Genomic DNA, 17,225 nt, shown 5'->3' with positions numbered 1-17,225 from the left:
CTGATGGACGTGCAATGTGAAAGGGTGGAATCAAGGATGACTCCACATGTTCTGGCTGACGAACAACTGGAGGAATGGGGGTGCCATTTTCTAACGTCAAGGAAGACCGTGGAGGAGAACGTTGAAGAGTTTGGGGAAATACAGAGTTCACTTGTGGGGGCAGTAATTCTGAGGTGCCTGTTAGAGCAGCCAAATGGGTCAAATATCATTATCATTAGTATTATTGTCATTGGTGATATTTTAAAAAAATAACTACACATACAAATAAAACTTTACATTGAACATTACATTACAAATAAAATTACGGATCTCCCCATCTTTTTGGTACTAGTTATTTTCTAAAGAGCCTAATATCTAAAAATATTTTAATATCATCATCATAAAATTTACTTAGACTTCCTTATATCTAATTGCTGAAGTTAAAAAGAGACACATGGTCACTATTCTTGAACACTAGAAAAACAATATGAAGAAATAAGGCAAATAGTAAAACAAGAAAGCATATATTAAATTCCAAATGAGGAACACTGCAATTTGGAGAAAACTGCAATAAGAGGGGGTGGCCTGGGGAACAGGGTTCCAAGTGGGGGAACAGTATAAAGTCAAATGGAAGAGCCAGCAAAAAGCCATCTGGGAGCAAAGTGGTCCATCTAGAGTCTAGTATGATAGTCCAGGCCAAAGGCGTGGGGCCTTGGTCTGGGGCAGTGGCAATGAGAACAGAAAGAAGACTGAAAGGCACTGAGAGGAGGTGCCAGATAGGACACAGTCTGAAGAGGAGAAGGGAGGAATCAAAGATGGTTCTAAGATTTGAGCTGACACTGGGAGTTACCCCAGTCACCTGGACAGGAGAGCTGCTGAGGTAGCTGTCCACGTGCCCATGTGGGATGGTGCCTGGGGGTCAGCTGGCCCTACATTCAATAAGCAAGCAAGGTGCAGCTCCTAAAACAGAATTAGAATCTCGGCCTGGATGAAAGCCTATTGTACCCATCACAGGACCTAAATCTCATGTTCTCTGGGTGAGTCAGGTCCAGTCTGAGGGCTGTACTCAGTTTCTGGAACCATTATTTAGGAAGCATTAGAGATCATTTGAGGTGATTGACCATGATGATGACAGAGAAGACTTAGGGGAACATGATAGTTGACTTCAGATTTCAGGAAGACGGCCACGTAGAACAGGAAACAGACATGGAGTGTAGTTTAGGAACACAAAGTCTCTCTCTAGCATCTAGAGTAGGAGCAGAGTAGTAGCACCTAGGTAGTGAAGGGCTTTAAGTTACTGAAGGGCTCTAAGCAGAGGCAGGAGGAAAACCAGCTCTCAGGGTAGCTGCAGGAGAGGATTGCTGCACTAAGTTAAAGATTGGCTCGGGCTACCTCTTGAGTTCTTTCTATCTCGAGATTCTCAGACTATAGGTTTACTGATCGAGTATCAGGCTTGGTTTATATGAGGAAACTTTATCTAGTGTTAATTTAAATCCTATGAAAGTGAATGGAAAATTCCTTTTTTCCTTTCTAAAAAAGTCTAAATTTGTTGAGCCCCAAAGTATCTGGGCATGTCCTGTAATAATGCTGAAGTAGTAAGAGGACAGGAAAAATTGTTCTGACCCTCTGTCCCCTCCGTCTAACTCATGACCCCCAACCCTGCTTGAACCTGGTCTATTTGCTCTTCTCTAAACAATCTGCATGTTTCTGCTTCTGCACTTGACTCACTCTGTTCCCTCCACCTTAGTTCTCTGTTCCTATTGCCAGAGTTTCCCCTACAGCACCTGGCCCAGTGCCTTTCACTGAAGAGGCACATGTATTGAATATATTATTAGCATGATATATTTAATAATATGAATAAGATCATTTCAATGAATAGCTATCTGATAGTACTTATTTCAAGTTTAACTGTGTCCAGAATCAGAAAATTCCATAGCACAAAGTCAGAGATCATGTGGTTCAGTTTCCTTCATTTCAGGAAAAGGAGGTCAAGAGAAGCTGGCTACCCGATTGTGGTCACGTTGCTATTCTCTTTAGAATAGAAACAAAACCAGATAAGCACTTTCCTAACCTCCAAACTGCCTCTTCTTACCCATCATGCTCTGCCCTTTCTCTTCCCAAATGGAACGATGCTAATTATACAACCAAATAATAGGAACCCAACCACGAACAGGAACACATTACATTCATTGACATAATAAACTTGCATGTTAGCTAAACTTAGCGTTTTTCCAATTTCTTTTCAGGACTTATTTTTCTGTTTTCATGTTCCTTCCTGTCCACCTATTCTCTCTGGAAAAAAGATGCCTGACAGCACTGAGGATCAGCATGGTGACTATCATCTCGAGACAGGCGGAATGCTGACTTCCTTGAGCCAGGGTTCAGCAGCGCCACGCAGGAGGCCACTTAGCACGCGGCTCTCCCATGCGCTCTGCAAGGCCAGGCCTCCTCTCACCCAGCACTATCTGCCTGGCACACTTTTCACAGGACTGAACCAAGTGTACATTGGAGAAATAGAGGAAAGCTGTGTCCTAGAAACAAACATGTAAGGCATGAGTTGAGTATGCTATAACAAGAATGTGTAACTTTTCCTAGAGTATATTGGCTCCTAAACATTTAATAAGTGCTTCTGTTGTGCCTGGTACTTGTCATATTGTTTCATAACCAATGTCACTTCTGTCTCTATTAGACCATGAGCCCTCTCAATGTAGTGAAGAGGACAGGTGATTAAACAAAGGGTTAAAAGTCACTGGTAAGTGGAGGATTGATTAGAGGAATATAGGGACTGGGTGCTATGGAAATGGAGCTGAGGGTCCAACTGTTCAGCTGAGCATTGAAGAGGGTGGAATGGGGCTGGTGGAGGGTTGAGCTGGCTTTTGAACTGTTTGAAGGAATTTACCAGCCAGACAAGGGAGTGGCGGGCATCCCAGATAGAGTGAAAAAAATGTGCAAAGGCTCAGAGGTAAAAGAGAGCCGTGTCATTTTCAAGGGAACTCTGAGGAGTGAGAAGTAGCAAGAGGCCAGGGTGTAATTGGGCAGACGGTGGGAGACAAAACTGGTGAGGAAGGTGGGAGGGACAAGGCGAGGGCTTTGTGTGCCCTGCTCTGGAATCTTCACTTGCTCTTAGAAGTGAACGGGAATCACTGGAAGACCTTAATCTAGAAGGAGCTAATGGTCAAAACCCGGCAGCACTGGAACTCAGTGCAGGGGCTCCCCCGAGGAAGGAATGCGCTGGGAGCCTGGTAGGCTCTGGTCCGAAGGCGAACTATCTATAGCTTCTTGTTCTCTCTCTCTGAAACACAGTGATGAATCATCTTCTCTCTCTCTCAGAAAGCAAACAAACAAAAACAGCCACAATTTTCCAACTCACAAGGAGAAAATGGTCCTTGGAAGACTTTTGTTGAAGTTTCCTTGGGCCCAAGTGACTAAGAAGCTGAGGCATTTTTGACTCTTACAGGAACTGAAGGATTCCAGCATTCTGATCTCTCTTATATTTCTCCTTTGCTCTGTCTGAGATCCCAGCTCCTTCTGATAAACTTATAATGGTCTTTTCTTGAATTAAACATCACTAGTAAGTCTGTGTACGTTTACTTTGGAGGTACAAACCTTGGCTGGGGTGGCAATATCATTTCTGTGGTGTGTCCTGGGCAGAGTTCTTGCCCAAAGTGAGCACTCTGTTTTAGGAAAACTACTGGCCTGCCTTTGCTGATGTTAGGGAGGAGCTAAGTGCTCTTAGATGTCAGGTCACTGTCTCCTTTTGGAGCTGACTCAGGGCTGATACTCAAAATATGTAAGAGTCAATATACCTGGGCACCCAACAACAGGAAGAGATACTGGCCCATAGAGAACCTGATTGGCTGCCTTATTGGCTAGATATCAGCTCTGGGAACATACAACAGAGAAGGAACATCTCTCACAGAATTACTGTATCTTGAATGCCTGTATCTATAGGTTCTCTTGCTCTTGAGGACCCTGGGTTAGGATGCTGTGCACTTCTGCCAGTTCCTACAGCTGGGAGGGCCTGCTGGCTGCAGCAGTGCTTCCTGGGACCAAACCAAACAGCTGTTCCTTTTCACCTGCCATCTTAGGGTGAGGAAAGGAGGCTCCCATTCACTCAGGGGCCTCTCCCTTCAAGAGTTCTGTCTGGACCAAAGAACACGTTCATGTTTTTATGCCTTAGAAGGTAAATAACTTAAGTGTAATTTGGGTCCTCATTAAAAGTGGAAGATGAAATCTCATACTTCTTGGGTCTCCCTCAACTCAATCTCTCTACTTGGACATTTTCACAGTGGTTAACTTGTGAATTGATTTGGCTCGTACTAAAGAAGTTTTAGGAGCAAGAGCAATCTATTAAGGACCTTCAATTCTTCACATAATGGATTAGAGCTTTTGCACAATGCTCAAGGTCCTTTCTATACATTACCTGCGAATGGAGGGAGGAATACATCTTTTATAAATTACAGAGTAGAACATAGAGCACTCTTATAATGTAGGTAATTAATCTACAGGAGCTCGTGTGCATCAGCTGCCCAGACAGCCAGCCGCCTAGTACCGTAGCATGTCCCTTCCAGCAAAATGATGGCAATACATCTAACCTGTAGGCAGTGCGCGGCTTCAGCGGCCCATCACAGAATTTTTGCTGATTGGGATCGCATTTTCCACCCAGGCTCTCCATCTCTGCTCCGAGCTTAATGTTAAAACTCTTGGAGTTGCTGTCAGGACTTTCGGCACATTTGCTGGCAAAATAATCGGTCTGATACACTCGAATGGAGGCGTTGTGCCGGTATTCCAGGTAGGAGGGCAGAGGGTGCTGCTGTTCTGGCTTCAGCTCATCACTGCCTAAAGGGAGAAAAGCCACAGTGAAGACTGACTTTCTTGTGACCTCAGTGATTTCTACCCAGGTTTCTAAGGCTGATTCCTCACCATCCCAGAGTGCAGAATTTGTGATCTAGAGGGATACTGTGAAATTCTCCCAATAAAATTAATTTTAATTTACTTTTTCTAAAATAAATTATAAATAATGTATAAACAAAATTATATATAGAAATACACACACACACATATATGTGTGTATGTGTGTGTGTGTATATATATGTGTATATATATATATACACGATCATTTATCTTGGAAATAAAATGTGTGTGTGAGAGGGTATCTCATTAAATCAAATGATAGTATGTCCCACAACTCCAGAAAGTTAAACATTCCCCATTGTGAGTCAGCTCACTCAATAAGCTCTCTACCTTGCCAATAATCATTGTAGCTAAGCTAATAAGGAAATCCCTATGACCTTGGAAATAGGGAAAAGATAAGAGAAATCAAGTCCAAAGCCAGAGCAGTCCCCCATCAGCACGTTCCACGTGCCACACCCAGTCTGATAACTGCTCCGGGTACATAACTGTTATCTTGAGTACAGTTTAATCCTGGCTTGAATTTGGCCCCTCATGCAGAACGCTTCCCAGAACTCTTCCCCTGTCCACCCAGCCTACTGTGTGTTTTGGCTCTGCAAACCAGTTTTGATGTTGGCTGGAGGAAAGCATAATTAGGAAGATAAATATTATGGAGACCGAATACCATTTACAATGAACTTCAAGGAGTGATAGGGTAGGGGTTCATTGCATCCTGCACTCATTTAATAAAATTTGCTCAGAATGAGTGGATGGTGGAAATATTATCTTGTAGGCAGTAGTTGAAAAGAAATGTAGCCTTTCGGATGAGTGTATACTCTGTAAATGTCATTTATATGAGATGGATGTTATCTCAGGTCACCAGGGGAGCACAACCCATCTCCATGGACATCAATAACTGAAACCCACCTGGCTGAGAAGACAAGGCTGCTTTCTGGGGTGTGACTTCTTTTTGGTCACTGCCTTATATTCATGTAGTAAAACATTATCTTCACTGCAGCCTACTTAAATCTAAAGTCTCTCCATAATTCAATTTATCTTCAGTTCTGAGGTGTGAAGAAATCTGGGAGGCACCACTGACCCTTGAAATTATTTAATTAATTATGCATACTCAGCTTTAGCACAATTAAATAAGATGTAAAAGCACATAGACTGTTAGATTCCTGTTGAGACTAAAGTACTATCCAACATTTGTGAGGTTTAAAGTCTTCCATTGCCCACAAATGGGTTAAAATAGTCAAGGACGTTTAAGAAACTCATGTGCAGCACTTTCAACAATTTTGAAAATATAAGACATGCAAAATATATCAATGCCATTCCAGACACATACATTTATTTTGGATAAATAACACACAAGACCTCAATGGCAAATACACTCATGGGCACGTGTGCACCAATATACAACACTCCTGTGTTTTGACAAATGCTGATGTATATAATAATCTCTAAAGATCATACTTGGTGGATGTGTGGAATGTTGTTCAACTACTACCTAATATTTGCCTGGTCCATAGGAATTAAGTAGACACTGAATAATTTGAGAATGAAAGAACTAGGGAATAAAACATCCTATTGAAAATGCCATAGAGAAAGGAGGAATGCTTTTTATAATCATCTCTTTCCTCCCTCAAGCTTTTGAATATTTTTGTGAATTGGTGGGTGGCTTGGGAGCTTGTGGTTGGTTGAGGTATTTGAGACAGAGACGGGGGAAGACAGCTGAAGCATTTTACTGCTAATGGCAGACCAAAAGAGCAGAGAACAGGACTGAATGAGTCCTGAAGAAGACTGAAGGAGTCTGTACACACAATGCACTTCCACCAGTGCCTGACAGCAAATGATGGTTACTGTTATTACTGTTGTGGTTGCTATTATTATTACTATTATTCACCCATGCAATGATTATACCCAGCAGATAATAGGCTTTATTACTGAAAGAGCCTTTGAGCAGGTTTTCGTTACATCTCCCTGCATCTGGCAGGGACAGGGTGAATGGCATAAAAATGAAGTTTTCTACTTTGAAGAACTCTCACAGGGACCTCTAGGAGGCGGTCCTGCATCTTACAGTGGCCTGAACTCACTCACCGTCAGCCTCTCTCACGACCACCGTGAAGTATTTCACTGCCCCGTTGGTGTCGCTGAACCAGCTGCAGTTGAAAGTAAAGTGGATGGAGGACTTGCTGATCAGCACGTCTTTTTTATTCACGCGGATGTGTGAGGGCGGAGGGGGAGGGCCTGAGGGAGGGGGAGAAAGAACCAGGAAGGGTCACAACTGTTTTCGCACAAAACGATCTCAAAATGCAGGTCTCGGCTCGCCCGCATCCCCTGCGTGAGACCAAGCGCACCGCCTCCTCTCCCGCAGGGAAGAGGCTGAGGAGAGGGGCCAGCGGCACACGAGGCCTCAGGAGAGAGGCAGCTTCCCAGCAGGACACCCTCAGCAGGACGCCCTGAAGCTTCGGCACCAACTTGCCCAAAAGCTCCAGTATCGCTCCAGCTGTATCAGGCAAAGCGATGGATTTAAATACTAACTCATTTGAATACTTTAAGATCTTTTAACTTGTTTGCTGCCTGGGGTACCTTACACAGAGAAGTGTTTCCGTTTTCTGGAGCCCTTTAGGTTCTCTTCTCTAAGTGGCAACGAGCCATGCTAATGTGTAAATGAACTGTATACAAGTGAACAGCGGTGACAGACACCACAGAGCACAGCGCACAGCTCCGGGACACTTACGGTCTATCATTGTGATAGTGCTGTCTTCCACCACCTCGCTGGTCACACCGGCCGACTGCACCTTGATGGACACCAGGTACCGCTTATGGGGCACAAGCATCATAATATTGAGCAGAGATTTCTCCTTCTCCAGCTTTCTGGAAAACTCCACCTCTTGAGTGTCCATTTTCCGGCATTCAATGCTATACCCGTCAAAGTCAGAATCAGGAGGGATCCAAGAACAGGCAATGGCCGTGGAGTTCTGGGGCCGGCAGTGCAGGTTTTGGATCTTGTCTGGCTCTAAAGGATAGAGAGGAAGGGACACTTTTCACCACTCCATGAGACACGTTTTTGTGTGTGTGTTTTTCTAGCTCCTTTGGGTCCAACTAGCTTGGAGATCTAAATAAATAATTCCCAAACCTAATTTGGATTGTTTTTCTGAAAAAAAAATTCTCATAGACGTCCAAGGGAATGTCTGCCTGCCAGAGCCTGTTTTGAGAAACACTGAAAGTAAAAATGCTGTCCCTTTAGGAAATCACCAGGTGCCAACATGACTGGAAACACAAACGTGCATGTGGGTAATGAGATCGAGTGGCAGAAGTCAGATAGAAGGTAACACAGAGTAAACGAGAGGTCAGAAGTGCAGCTCAGCCTGCGTGAATTCAAGCTCTGTTGACCAGCTGTGCGCTCTTGGGAAAGTTACTTAACATATCTGTGCCCCATCTGTAAAGTGGAGAAATTAAGATAACCAATCATCATATGGTTACTGTAATGATTCAATGAGTTGAAACATGCACAGCCACCTAGAACAGTGCTGGTACAGTAATTGCTCAATAAACACTAGCTCTTGTAATGAGGAAATTAAGAAATGGCATTGCTGATCTGTTACCCTCTGGGTTCTGGCTTCTGTCCCCCTCTCTTCCATTTTCTGCCTGCGTCTCCCTGCTCACATGCCATGGCACTGAAACTGCTTGTGGTTCCCCATGTAGACATGCTGTTCCATGCCCCTGTGTTACTGTCATTCAGTTTCTTCTGCTTGATAGAGTGCCTGACCCAGGAGGGACTCAGTAAATGGAAGCTGATCTTATTTGTTGTGAATGACAAAACAGTGAGTATTCAGTCTGAAAGAAAAGCACTTATGTGACCATACAGGTTAATAAGAAACTTTGTAGGCTGCTCCAAACCAGCTGCATGCCTACCGTTTCTAATTATTTATATATCTGTAAGGCTAAATTGTACAATTTAGATAAGTAATTTTTGAATTTGAATTTTAGCAGCTGAGCCATTTAAAAAAGACAATTTCTCAGTTCCCCAGTCTGTAAAATCAGAGAGGTCCTGATCTGTGTTTTAAATGTACATTGGGGTCAGAGGTGCTATGTTGGAGTGCTCTTCCTAAGACCTCCCTTGCTTTGCCCCAAGAATTTCCAGGTAGCCTTCAGGCTCTGGAATAGAGCTTGAAAACCTAGGTCTAGACCCTTATTTCATTCCAGGAGTCAAAGCCTTCATAAAGATTACTTTTTTAAAGAGTGCTCATTGTTCTATTGACCATAGCACAAAACACAGTAACTAACAATCCTCACATGGCAATAATCAATGACGTCAACCCGTCAAAAGGCTCACAGAAGAGCTGGTGTTGGAGACAAGCAATAACTGTGTCTTTTCAAGCATTAACTGCTTATTAATGTTTTGAACTCCTTTCAAACCAAGTCAGAGCTGCGACCCAGAGACACCTCTTTCAGCCTTGGAGAAAGTATTTTAAAACATCCTGCCTAATCCATAATTCTGATAATTTATGCAAAGAATAATATGGAAACTGGCTTCCACCTCTTCCCTCAGCTCCTTCTCTTTCTTCCTTTTCAACTGTAAATCCCACCTGCCTTCCAAGACTCAGGTCCCATCCCTTTCACTAAGAAATGAGTACCTACTATGTGCAAGGTGCTCTTCTAGGGACTGTGGCCAGCAGAGAGGTGAATATGACATTAGCCTTAAGTTCTAGGAAGGGAAAGGACTCCAAAATAGTCATAATATGAGGTAGAAAGGAGAATGTCCCAGAAGAAAGGAAAAAAGAAAGTTCTGTGTAGCAACAGAGACTTTTCTGCTGCTGGCACTAGTGGTGGGCAGGAGTTAGCAAAAGCTTTCTGGCAAAAATGACACCTGGCTCAGATGCCAGGAAAGGCATTTTAGGCAGAGAAGGCCATGTACCCAGGCACCAAGGGGGGGGGAGCTGGGAGGAGTGGGAAGGTGGGTGACCCAGACTGCAAATTATTCATCATGCCTGGAGCATTTGTGAGTAATTGGCTACTGGAATGATTTTACATGAGAATTATAAACTTCTATTCTGTTTAGTCCTCTAAGTCTGGGTTTTCTGCACGCTGGCTGCTCTCTTCCTGGGCACGCCCCATTTGGTAAATGCCGCTCTTAAACTCTAGCATCTGGGGCTGAATACAATACTCCAGATGTGATCGGGCCAGCCAAGAATCTACCGAGCTCTTGAACTGCGCACCTGTGATTCAATCACACAGCCCGCAGCAAGCCATTGCAAACCCACCCTGAGCTTGCTGTAAACAAACCTTCTTAGTTCTTTCTCTTGTATTTCTCTTGACACACAACTGTTTGATCACAAGCTAGCTTTTGGGTACAATATGGAGCATAAATTATAATTGTTATAGCCTTAATGTTTGTTCAATAAACAAAACAACTGCTTGCATAAACTTCTAATTTTCAACTAGGTATTTTATCAACACCCACTATCTGATCTGAGAAGCTACATTTAAGAGTTATTATTGAAAAAAAAATATTTGGATTGAAGTTCCTGTACTGAAAACCCTTTGTTTCTTTGAGGTTTGTTCATCGATCCCAAAGTGCCTTTGAGAAGAAAATGATACATATTTCATTGTTAAAATATTTTTTCTCTTTAGGTTTTATAATGATATGTCCTAACTGATCCCTCTGCTTCCAGTTTTCCCCTTTCAACTTATTCTTTACACTGTACCCAGAGTGACTTTCTAAAGTTCAAATCTTATTACACTGCCTTGGCCAAAAATCATTCAGTGGCCCCAGATGATTGAGGATGAAGTTCAAAGTCGTTACCATGGCTCAGAAGACATTTTATGATATGATTCTCCTAATCTGCACCAACTCTGCTTTGGCCAACAAACTCCTTTCTGTTCCTCTCTCCTTCTTGGTCTTGGAATATTTTAGTCTCTCTACCTGGAATGTTCTCCACTTCTTTCCAGTCTCCACCTGGTGAATCTTACTCTTTCCTTAGGTTTTGATATGGATGTTTCTTCTTCCAGGAAGCTCCCTTGCATTGGGTCAGATGCCACAACCATGGGTTTCTACAGTGTTGAATGCTTCTTTCATCACACACCAAATCGAATTGTTTTTAATGATAGGACCTCCCACTCAACTGTAAATTTATGAAGGCAGAGCTTATTTTTTTATTGTTCACTGTTGTTAGTATTGAATAAATGAACAAATTTATATAGACTTCTGCTTGAATTCAATCTAAACAATTCCAAGTAAAAATGTGGATTTAAACCAAGCCCTATTGGAATTAGTTGCTGTAACATACATGTTATAGCAAAACATGTCTTACTTGTCCTCACGGATCCGGAAATTGGTCTGCTGTAGGTTTTCCAGGAATCACCACTGACAGTCTTGACACTGAACTGATAGGATCTCCCTGGACGAAGGCCATAAACAATGCGTCCCTCTGATTTTCGGTTGCTGTAGGGGTTGAAGACTGTGATTGCATCTCTGGGTAACCACTGCACCTCAAAGTCATCGTAGTCTGTCCAGTCTGGTGGGCCCTTCCAGGTGATGGCCAAGGATGTGTTTGCAACATCAGCAAATGACATAAGACTGGGAGGACTTGGGGCTGTGTGGAGGAGAAAGTGAAAAATCATATAATCACTTCTATGCCATCACATATACAAATAAGACAGCTGAGCGACCTCAGCCATACTTCCAGTGTGCTTTGTAGGAAGAGATAACATAACATAACTATAGGAGCTTCATTTATAGTTTTTACTATATGGAAGGCACGGTCCTCAAGTGTTTTATGTACATTTTCTTTAATTTTCATAACAAGAGCTTCCTTAGCAGGTGCTGTGGAGCATGAGTGTGCCCTGAATGGGTTACAAGTGTGCAAAGGTATTGATTCCATCATATTTTGAGATGTGAGGGCTAGAGTCCATAGGCCATGTCCCATTTCAGATGGCCTTGTCCATGGACCCCAGCATGGCATACATATAATGTTATCTGTGTGTAACCAAGAAATAAAAAAAAAAATTTAGGAAGCACTGCTCATAGCCACATAACGGTAATGTATGTAATTATCCCCACTTTACAGATAAGAAAACTGAGACTTAGAGATGCTCAATGACCTGCCCAGTTTCATTTAAATAAGTGGCAGATTTAAGCTAAGGACCTAGATCATTTTAACCAAAGTCTGTTTCCTTTATCCAGTGTACCACTGTGCCTTCCCCAGGTTCAGGGGTTAGCACATGGTACACCACTATTGACTTTATGTCTTCTTATTAAAACCATAATTAAAATGTGTCTTTGGAAGCTACCTCCCAATACTTGATCATTGGCAATTGGGCTTACCTGTTCTGCTCTCCCCCAAGACCATATTGCTGAGATCTCCGCTGTGAGTTACCACACACAGAGTGTACTTCCTTCCAGGAACAAGGCCATGAAAACGCCACTCCGTCAGGTCCTTTTCTTTCCAGTTTTCCTTCTTTGTGCCATTGGGATTATAGAGAATCAACTCATAAAAGTCAAAGTCCCCAGGGGCTGGACTCCAGCTGAACCAGAGACTGTCTGTCATGTTCTGATTGGATCCCTTGAGGTTACTCACAGAGGCTGGGACTGAAACAGAGGGAAAATCTTCACTAAAAACAAGCCAGAAACTAAGGCACTGGGCCCACAGGTGAAAGTATGAGCTATGTTGGGCATATGGGCGAGTAGCTCCTATTATAGAGTCAGATCTTGCCTATATTTCAGGTCACTTAGGTTTAGGGGAATGTGGTCTAGAGACGTGGTCCAAATTAAAATAAAACAAAACACAACAGGTGGTGGCTTTTATATGTTTGCCACATGTACTCTAATGGACATATAAAATGAAATCTTCAGAAATGATTAATTAAAACTGGTCAAACAGCTTATACCTTAGTTCATAAAAAGCCCTAAAAGTGTTCATAAAAGGTTCCAACCTCTTGCAATCAGGCCCATCTTACTGTGGCAGCCATCCCATAACATCCCTCTCTGGGTCTCTTCCCTTCCTCTCCAGCTTTTAGGTTCTCAGTTTTCTCATGCTCTTTCTCACCAAAATCTTTATTAATAGTCACTTCTACCTTTGCATAAATTGGTTACGCAGGCACCTGTCCCTGTCCCATGGATATTTGAGTATCATCATTCTTCGAAGGGCAAAGACTGTTGTCTCTTGTTGGAGGAACTTTAAACATTAATGAGCAAATAAGAGAAGATGTGCGGAGCGCAGGCTGCTCCGGAAATAGTAACATCTAGGCAAGTCTATTCATGGTTTAGGCATATCTGCTGCTACTTGTCACTCCCTTCAAAAGACAAACTAAGGACTTCAGTTGGGTGCCTGGAATGTGCTCTTCACATGGCTCCCCTCAAGTTTCAGCTGAAATGCCTTCTCTGTCTAAAGTAGTTTCTTATCCTGCCAAGTCTCCATCTGTCACAAAGTACTGTTTATTTCCTTAGAATTCGAGGTGTTCCAAATCATCTCCTTTTAAAATCTGCTGCTTCCTGGCCCTTCTCTCACCACTAATGTCGAACTCTATGAGGTGAGGGGCATCATCTGTCTTGTTCACTGTCACATTCCAATGGAGAGCCCAGGGCCTGGGACACAATAACACTCAAAAACTAATGTCAAATGAAAAAAAAATTGACTAGAAAAATGAGATAATGGGCTCAAATAATGGAACAAGAGTAGGCGCAGTGTCTCTTTGCAGCCCAGAGAGATGTTTCTCCCTCTCATTTTCCTGGAACTACTAGTGTTCATCTCATCCAGGGCTGTGGTCTTGATTCACAGCAGTCTTTGCTTACTGGTCCCACTCGTAGTTGTCCTTCTCTGGACCTGCCCAGCACTCCATCTACGTCTTATTGAAAGAATTAAGGGCAAAGCTTGAATTGAGCCGTGATGGGTTACAACCCTCTTGCAAGTAGAGGAGCCAGATTCAGTTTTTCATCAACCCTACAAGGTAAACAAGTGGAGGCAACAGAGTGGGACCCAGTGCAAAAACTATAATTAAAGGTCTGATTTAGGGTCAGAAAGCCTGAAGATCACAAGTTTCATATAAAGCTATACCCTGGACAGAACAGGAAACTAAGGACAAACCAAAGAAAAGCCAGTGGCTATTGTGACAATTTCCCTGCTATTCATTACTCCTTGGGTCCTGGTCTTACCTGTTCTACCGAATATGAAAGACTCATTAGACAGCTTCCCACTGTGAGTTACAATCACCATTTTGTACATTCGGCCTTGCAGTAAGTTCTGGAAAGAAAAGCTCTGGACTTGCGGGTCAACTTGAGCTCTGTCCTGAAGAGTTCGATCTGGGTTGTAGAGAAAGATGTTGTACCAGTTGAGCTCTCCCTCTGAGGTGGTCCAGCTGAAAGACAGGTGTCTGGTGGAGTTCTCTGTGATCCTCAGGTTGGTGACAGCTGCTGGGACTGGAAAAGTCGAGGAGCAAGAGAGTGAGATTGAGTTTCGGCATGTCCCTGACATGGCCTAGGATGGCGCCTGGATGGACTCACTCAAACAGCAGCTCAAACATATGGTCCCTGCCTTTAAAAAATATTGGCTTCATGGAGACCCTAAAGCAAAGAAATCTAATTTTTGATGCCTAAACTGTTCATTTAGAAAACAAAACCACAAAAGAACAAGGAAAGCCAGTAATGGGAAAGTATCTTCAAAGATATTTCGGGGGGGCGGGAGGGCGCGATACATATAATAAGTGTTAATCTGACACATGCGACTAAATGTTTTTCTAATTTTAAGAGCTATATCAGAGATCAAAAAACTATCTCTGAATGCCATCTGAGAGCTAGGAAATGACCGTCAGAGGGAAAGACTGTGGGGAGGAGAGAGTGGGTGGGAAAGAAAGGGAAAAGCAGACAGAAAGGGGAAATTAGAATCAGGAATATGAGAAAGAGAAGCAAGAGGAAAGCCAAAAACATTTTTTTAAAAGTTTACATTAGGATTTCGCCCCCCGTTGGCCTGTAGTGCTACCTGTTAGCAAAGCAATCAAATGCCAACAGAAATCACCTGTTGCGAAACTGTTGGCACAGATGCTCACTGATTCCACAGAAGTCTTAAGATGCAGGTGGAAACAGAAAGGACATCTGTCATGGTCTCTCCTGAGTTCTTTCCCTCTACTGCAAACACTTCTCAGGCTCTTTTGCTTTCTTCCTCTCCTTATGCCAGGCCCTTAAAAGTTGGTGTTTTCCATGGTTCCATCCTTTGCCCCCTTCATATCTTATAACACGAACTAAGCAATCAATCTCATTCACTTTATGTATTACTATGGTCTGAATGTTTTGTCTCCCTCAGATTCATATGTTGAAACCTACCCCCAAGGTGATATTAGGATGCAGAGCCACTGGGAGGTGAGTAGGTTATTAGGGTAAAGTCCACATGAACAGGGTAAAAGAGGCCCCAGAGAGCTCTCTCCTTCTTCCACCATGTGAGGACACAATGAGAAGGTGCCGTGTATGAACCAGAAAGCAGGCCCTCAACAGGCACCAAACCTACTTACTGGTGCCTTAATCTCAGACTTCCAGTCTCCAGAATTGTGAGAAATAAATATTTGTTTTTTTAAGCCACCCAGATTATGCTATTTTTGTTATAGCAGCCTGGACATACTAAGATATGGATTTAACTAGAATTTGTGTCCAAATCTTTATCTCTAACTCACATTTCTGAGCTTGGGCCCATATTTTCAATTACCAATAATCACCTCTCTATGAAAGGTGATCTCAAACTCAGTCCAGAATGGGTTCCTGTATATTTCTCCTTGAAACTCCTCCTTCCTGCTTCTCTTATCTGAATTAATAGCATATATTCTACCAGACACACCAGGTAGGAACTCTGGAATCTTCTGTTCCTCCATCTGTACTCCACTTAGCCACCAAGTGTCATCTTATCTAATATAGAAATAGTTCTTGACTATATCTACTGTTCTTCATATGGGCCCCTGTGTTTAGCTTTTGACCCTTAGGATTTCTACAACTGATTGTCTCTTGACCCCAATTACCTTTCTGACGAGCCCCCGCAACCTGTTCTCACTCACTCTTCTCCAGCTCCGCTGACCTTGTTTTCCTCCCGTAGGCCTGTCACCTTCCCATCTCAGGATCTCTGCCTTGCCATTTGCTCTGATCAGGGCTACTCTTTCCCAAATATCTGCGTGATCTTCTCTCTCACTTCTTTCAGATTTTTACTCAAATGTCACCTTCTTAAGGAAATCTTTGAGGACTGTACTATCTCAAATTGTAAGCCTCCAATTCTTGCTATCCCACTTTCCTGCTTAGTTTCCTCTTTGATATTTATTACCATCTAACCTACTATGTTTTTACTTATTTTGTTTATTGCCTTTCTCGCCTACGAGAATGGAACTCCATGACCATGAGGGTTGGTTTTTTCACCTCTGTGTAGCCAGCAGCTAGAACAGGGCCCAGCATACAGCAGGTACTCAATAATGAATGAATGAATGAGCAAGTCTCCCCACTCTGGTCTCTTTTCCATTCAGCCCATCTCCCCATTGCCATCTGGTTTATCTTTTTTAAGGTACAAATTTTTATTACAAAACATTCACTCTCTGGCTAAGAAAACTTTATTGCTTCCTCACTGATTACAAGATGAAAAATAAACTCGTGGGGAAGGCATGCCAGGCGCTGTCTAATCTGGTCCCACCCTGCCTTTCCAGCCTCACTCCCCATCATGCAGCACATACTTCAGCCACCCACAAAATCTCACTGCTCTTTCTCACACCTCTCTGTCTTGGCTCAGGATAATCTGTCTGCACAGGATGTCTGGGTGTCTGTCTACCTCTTCTCCATGTGGAGAACTGTTTCATCCTTCATGGCAGTACTGAAATGTCACTTTTATGAAGACTTCCCAATTCTACCCAACCCCCATATCCCCCTTGATGTCGGACATTCCTCTCTTATATAAAAGTCTTATCACAATGTATTGTCATTTTCCCATGTGTCTCTCTCCCCCACTAGTCAGTTCTTCCAGGGTTAGAAATGTGCTTAATTCATCTTCATGTTCCTATCATTATCACCCCTCTTTCAGACCTAGGTACTTAATAAAGAAGTAATCAATTAGACCAGAGCTGTCTGAATAATGGCCTCCAAAGATGTCCCTGTCCCAATTCCCCAGGACCTATGAATTTATTACTTATGTGGCAAAAGGGACTTTGTAGATGCAATTAAGTTAAGCATCTTGAGATGGAGAGCTTATCCTGGATTGTCTGGGTGGTGACAGATGTAATCACAGGAGTGAAAATATGGAAGAGGGAGGCAGAAAAGTAAAGGAGATAGGGTGACAGACACAGAGGTTGGAGTATTACCATTGCTGGAAGGGAGCCACGAGCCAAGGGAC

The 17,225-nt window shown here is 42.9% G+C and overlaps 1 protein-coding gene across 2 annotated transcripts in view; it reads right to left on the bottom strand.

Annotated features, from left to right (window-relative positions):
• The window catches only part of PTPRB (protein tyrosine phosphatase receptor type B), a 100,300-nt gene that overhangs the window by 21,291 nt on the left and 61,784 nt on the right, over positions 1–17,225 (bottom strand). For both annotated transcript variants that reach the window (XM_081127889.1, XM_081127890.1), the window contains 6 exons: positions 14,030–14,293; positions 12,203–12,466; positions 11,190–11,471; positions 7,613–7,891; positions 6,970–7,119; positions 4,575–4,818 (listed from right to left, as the gene is read on the bottom strand). In XM_081127889.1, coding sequence (XP_080984015.1) covers positions 4,575–4,818; positions 6,970–7,119; positions 7,613–7,891; positions 11,190–11,471; positions 12,203–12,466; positions 14,030–14,293 — 1,483 coding nt within the window. The remainder of the gene's footprint in view (positions 1–4,574; positions 4,819–6,969; positions 7,120–7,612; positions 7,892–11,189; positions 11,472–12,202; positions 12,467–14,029; positions 14,294–17,225) is intronic.

Source organism: Miniopterus schreibersii (assembly GCF_964146895.1).
Source record: "Miniopterus schreibersii genome assembly, chromosome: 2".
Lineage (NCBI taxonomy): Eukaryota > Metazoa > Chordata > Mammalia > Chiroptera > Miniopteridae > Miniopterus > Miniopterus schreibersii.
Note: the sequence above shows the minus strand (reverse complement) of the source record. Positions and strands in the feature narration are given on the sequence as shown.